General features: G+C 40.2%; 1 protein-coding gene across 6 annotated transcripts in view; it reads right to left on the bottom strand.

The window, feature by feature from the left end:
• Positions 1-2,511: 2,511 nt before the first annotated feature.
• LOC126272075 (high affinity cAMP-specific and IBMX-insensitive 3',5'-cyclic phosphodiesterase 8) overlaps positions 2,512-6,000 on the bottom strand; it is a 1,931,196-nt gene continuing 1,927,707 nt past the window's right edge. For all 6 annotated transcript variants that reach the window (XM_049974623.1, XM_049974624.1, XM_049974622.1 and 3 more), the window contains one exon: positions 2,512-2,928. In XM_049974623.1, the coding sequence (XP_049830580.1) occupies positions 2,765-2,928 (164 nt within the window). In that variant the 3' untranslated portion in view covers positions 2,512-2,764. The remainder of the gene's footprint in view (positions 2,929-6,000) is intronic.

Genomic DNA, 6,000 nt, shown 5'->3' with positions numbered 1-6,000 from the left:
TGTCTGCGGCAACCAAAATGCGGCCATTATTTTCAAGCAAACAGAACTTGGATTCATCTGAAAACATTATCTGATGCCATCCCTGTCCTGTGACACCACTCCATACACCACTGATGTCTAGCATGTTTCTGCACATTCGTCAAAGGTAGACAGAGAATTTGATGAAGCGGGCTTAACATGTGCCATAATAAACGGTGAAGGACTGTTACCCTTGACAGTGTAAAATGTGTTACATTGTTCCACTATTGCACCTGAGCCAAGGAGGATGTAGATCTGTCCTGCAATGCCATTCAGATGAGGTGTTGTCCTTCTTCGGGCGGTGGTCTGGGTGGTGTGACATGGCCCATCTCATCCTGGATGGATGCATCGCATTCTCTCATACCAATAATGCACCCTTTCTCAAACTCACTGATTTGATGGTACCATTTGTGCATATGTCTGTAAGGCATCCTGCACAGCTGCTCAAGTCACACTGATCCATTTCCTTTGGTTTATAGTGACAACAAGAGCTGCATGCACATTTTACCAGTAGGTGGAGTTGTGCTACAATATCGATGCTGATCTTGAACCCGCAGGCCGACGTGGTTTAAATGCTAATTGTTTGTGCAGAACATAATAATGTACATGTCCTGTGAATATGAACATCCTATCTCTAGTTGTTCAAAGTGTTCTGTTTCTTCTGAACATGAGTGTATGTGTACAGCTCCCCTTTCCAAGTGTTCTGAGTACTTTTGTGAATGCCACTATAGCAAAGGATATTATTATTATTGTTACTGTTATTGTTTCTGAAAGCAAATCATGCTTCACATCATATTTATTGTAATAATAAATTAGTTTGTCTAATGTGATTGCAGAGGTCTTACATGTACTCATTGTCTGCACTTTAGCCAGGCTGAGGCATTGCTGGTGTTGTACCACATTTACAACATACTTTTTTCCTCCTGGCTTCTGCTGTATCCTTGTTGTTCATTTTTTTGCCTGTACCCATGCTATCAATCTGTGAAACATATTTCTTTTCATGGTTTTCTCCTGTGACAGGATGCACAATTCTACATTTCACTAGAAAGTGTAATTAAGAAGTCTATCAAACTTAACATTAGAGAAAATCTTATTAACAGGGATAATGACTGCAATTTAAACCAGGTCTAAGATCCCACTAATCATCACATCCACTGAGAAAGAAAATACCAAGAAGCTGTTCATGATAATGCTAAAAAACTGGTTGTTATATGGAGAGGAAATAAATTTCATGGAATACAAGCATGTAGACATGAAATCATCGCACTTCAAAGAGTGTACCTGGCACCATGTGTCAAACATGGCATGACACAAAGAGTATTTCACTGAGTAGTTGGAGTCTGGGCAACAAGAACATGCTAAGAGAACTGTAAAAAGACAAGCTATGGGAACGTTGTTATCTAAATGGAAGGAAACCAGAAAACAGTGTCAGTACCATTACTCAATGTGCCTCATTAGTCAAAGGATGAAAAGTAACAATTAACTAATAATGAATTACTAGCACTGCACGTAATAATACATCTGTAAATAACTATGAACTTTTCTGACTGTGTATATAATTTATATATAAAATGCATGAGCATGAACCATCTAGTTGTCAGCTTCATAAATAATATCAGAAAGTTGTTTCTAAAATTTAAGGACGCAGGGAAAATGAGTTAAAAGGACATTGTAAAATTTTATAATGTATTTGTTGAGGCAATACAGATTACACAAAAACACCAGAGTCTGATTTTTCTTGAAATTTTTTCTTAATATCATTCTTGAAAACATACAACCACATGATATTTCTTTGGTATCTGAGGGTACACACGAAATTTGTGTTGGGTGTGATTTTTAAAATTCAGTTTAACACTACACATGTAACATTTAGGTGTAAGGAACACACTTAATCCACACTTAGGAGTTTGAAGAGCAAAGTATTATTTTAAATTATTTGCAGCCAAAACAATGCCATTCTGCAGATCAGTTATTTTCATATTTAATGAGACTACCCTCAACTTAAACAGATTAATCCTGAGCCCCATCATGAGATTTCAGATCTTATAGTAATAAAGAGGTAGTACTGTATGAATATTGAGTTACATATTTATAAATGCTCATAATTTAGATTATTTCCTATTACACCAAGAAAATACTGAATACAATAGGTCCATGGAAGTACTTGGATTAATCAGTAGACTACAAACACTTCAATAATCCAGAAACTCAAAGTTTTTCACTACATCCAATTTTTTATATAATTTAGACTAATACACAGCAATAATATAATATCCAAAGAAACTTTGGCATGCTTTGGCAAGCCTGTAGACTCAAGTAATGGATCTTCAACATACTACCAGAGAATCAGGAGGACACCTGTCAAAAAGGACTCTTTGACCTGAGCTTTCCCCACAGGGGTATAAGAAAGTTTAGGGAACTGGCAAACAGATTTGGATTTGACATTTATCAGTTATGTTAGTTAAACATATTTTTGAATAAATAACACATACATTAAAACAATATGGCTATATTCAGTTCATAGCACATCAAAGATACATATCTGTTGAATTCATTCATTATTTCCACACACTTGTTGCATTTTCTCACAGAAATGTCTTGAAGTTCATATAAAACACTTATCTACAATAGACAATAAACACAGTATAAACACTGATGACGGATTTGGTATATGAAACTTGTGTTGTTACTTAGGACAACATGCTCAATGAATATGACAGTGAAGAGCAACGTGAAGAACAGAGGTCTATGATGCTGAAACTGAGCCTTCTCCATCCTCTTCTACAAGATCAATAGAACAAGGCTCCATTTTCAGATCAGCAATTGTTGTTACACCCTGTGCTTCTTTTTCTTGCCAGAATCGGTAGTTTGTTTCAATGTAGTTCATCAACTCAGGCATCTCAATGAAAGCTGTAGAATCAAGTAATAAGAGACCATCAGTGAAACGCAAACATGATTACATGCTTAAACAGTTAATCTAATTTAATGGTAGCATGTTCTGTGAACAAACCATTGTTCTAATTTTTCATCAGCAAGTTGCATGGTGAACATGATTCTTAACTGAAATCGTAACCAATCATTATTTTACAGTGCTCAGTATCAAAATACACCTTTTCTAAATGTTAATAGAAAGAGGGTATAATTACTTTACTAACATGGCTGTTACAGTACTCTGATACCTTCTGCATAGTAGTCAGATGCGAACTTTTGCTTTTCACATATTTAGATGCATGTATACATTATTGATAAAGACTCCAGGAAATTATGTTATGATTTCATAACAGGGATTTAACCTCTGCTGGATTTGCCTAAATTAATGTCCATCTACAGTCATATACTTGTGTATGTTTTAGGAAATTTCTATCAATTAAAAAAAATTACAGACATTCAATTTGTCTATTAAAGCACACAGACAATGTCAAAATGAACCCTGTAAGAACCACCAAACTAGAAATTAATGGACACCTCTTATTACATATAAACACTACTTTGAAAAACACTATAAATGACACAATCACTTGACATAAGGTATGATTATAAATATGTAACTAATTAATGGAAAATCACATATAAATATGTGAAACAATTACTAACGAAGAGATAGAGGGGCTGGCCAGTACTTACCTCAGTTCAGTACAGCCGATAGAAACACAAAAACAACCGAAAATTTAAGTTCCTAGCTTTCGGACTAAATGTTCCTTCATCAGGAAGGAGAGAGGGGAAAGAAAGGGAAGAAGGGAAAGTGGATTTAGTTACTCACAACCCAGGTTATGAAACAACAGGGAAAGGAAAACAGGGAGGGTAGCAAGGATGGAGGCATGGTTGTCAGAGGGAAGCCAAAGATATTCTACTGTAGGTACTGTGCCAGCTTCAAACCAAAGAGGATGCATACAGAAGTAAAGAGGTGTATAGTATAAAGATGTAGGATGAAAAGATGCATGAATGGCTCAAGAGGAAACGAAAAGAGGAGAAGACTGAAAAGTAAATGGGAGTGAGGTTGGTTAACGTAGGTTCAGTCCAGGGGGATGGCGGGATGAAAGGATGTGCTGGAGTGCAAGTTCCCATCTCCGCAGTTCAGAGGGACTGGTGTTGGGTGGAAGAAGCCAAATGGCACATACGGTGTAGCAGGTTCCTAGGTCCCTAGAATTATGCTGGAGGGCATGCTCCGCTACTGGGTATTGGACATCTCCTAGGCGGACAGTTCGTCTGTGTCCGTTCATGCGCTCAGCCAGTTTAGCTGTTGTCATACCAATGTAAAAGGCTGTGCAGTGCAGGCATGTCAGCTGATAAATGACATGTGTAGTTTCACATGTGGCCCTGCCTAGAATTGTGTATGTTTTGCCAGTAGCGGGGCTGGAGTAGGTGGTTGTGGGGGGATGCATGGGGCAGGTTTTGCAGCGGGGTCGGTTACAGGGGTAGGAACCGCTGGGTAGAGAAGGTAGTCTGGGAATATTGTAGGGTTTAACAAGGATGTTACAGAGGTTAGGGGGACGACAAAAGGCAACTCTGGGTGGTGTGGGGAGAATTTTGTCAAGAGATGATCTCATTTCAGGGGTTGACTTGAGAAAGTCATATCCCTGGCAGAGTAATTTATTGATGTATTCGAGGCCAGGATAATATTGGGTGACAAGAGGGATGCTTCTGTGTGGTCTGAGGGTAGGAATATTGTTGTTGGACGGGGAGGAATGTATTGCTCGGGAGATCTGTTTGTGGACAAGGTCTGCAGGATAGTTGCGGGAGAGGAAAGCACTGGTCAGGTTATTGGTGTAATTGTTGAGGGATTCATCACTGGAGCAGATACGTTTGCCACGAATACGTAGGCTGTAGGGAAGGGAACATTTGATGTGGAATGGATGGCAGCTATCAAAGTGAAGGTACTGTTGTTTGTTGGTGGGTTTGATATGGACAGAGGTGTGGATGTGAGCTTCAACAAGTTGAAGGTCAACATCCAGGAAGGTGGCTTGGGTTTTGGAGAAGGACCAGGTGAAATTCAGATTCGAAAAGGAGTTGAGGTTATGGAGGAAATTAAGGAGTGTTTCTTCACCTTGAGTCCAGACCACAAAGATGTCATCTATAAACCTGTACCAGGCCAGGGGAAGCAGCTGTTGGGTCTTCAGGAAAGCCTCCTCCATGCGGCCCATGAAGACGTTGGTATAGGACAGAGCCATCCTGGTTCCCATGGCAGTTCCCCTGATTTGTTTGTAGGTCTGGCCTTCAAAAGTGAAGTAATTATGGGTGAGGATGAAGTTGGTAAGTGTGATAAGGAACAAGGTTTTTGGAAGATCTTCGGGTGGGCGTTGGGAGAGGTAGTGCTCAAGGGCAGAGAGACCATGGGTATGTGGGATGTTTGTGTAAAGGGATATAGTATCTATGGTGACAAGAAAGGTTTCAAGTGGGAGAGGAGTGGGAATGGATTTGAGGCGTTCTAGGAAGTGGTTTGTGTCCTTGATGTAGGATGGGAGTCTGCGGGTGATAGGTTGGAGGTGTTGGTCTACCAGAGCTGAGATACACTCTGTTGGGGCTTTGAAGCCTGCTACAATGGGACAGCCAGGATGGTTCTGTTTGTGGATTTTGGGTAATAGGTAGACGGTAGGGGTACGTGGCTCAGGTGGAGTGAGTAAGTCTATGGAAGCCGTTGTGAGGCCTTGTGAGGGACCTTGGATTTGTAGGATTTTCTGCAGCTCAGTCTGGATGGAGGGAATGGGATCCTGGGTAATAGCTTTGTAGGTAACATCCTTGTTAAACCCTACAATATTCCCAGACTACCTTCTCTACCCAGCGGTTCCTACCCCTGTAACCGACCCCGCTGCAAAACCTGCACCATGCATCCCCCCACAACCACCTACTCCAGCCCCGCTACTGGCAAAACATACACAATTCAAGTCAGGGCCACATGTGAAACTACACAACTGACATGCCTGGACTGCACAGCCTTTTACATTGGTATGACAACAACTAAACTGGCTGAGCGCATGAACAGAC

Source organism: Schistocerca gregaria, chromosome 5, assembly GCF_023897955.1.
Source record: "Schistocerca gregaria isolate iqSchGreg1 chromosome 5, iqSchGreg1.2, whole genome shotgun sequence".
NCBI lineage: Eukaryota > Metazoa > Arthropoda > Insecta > Orthoptera > Acrididae > Schistocerca > Schistocerca gregaria.
This window is presented reverse-complemented; position numbering and strand designations above follow the sequence as displayed.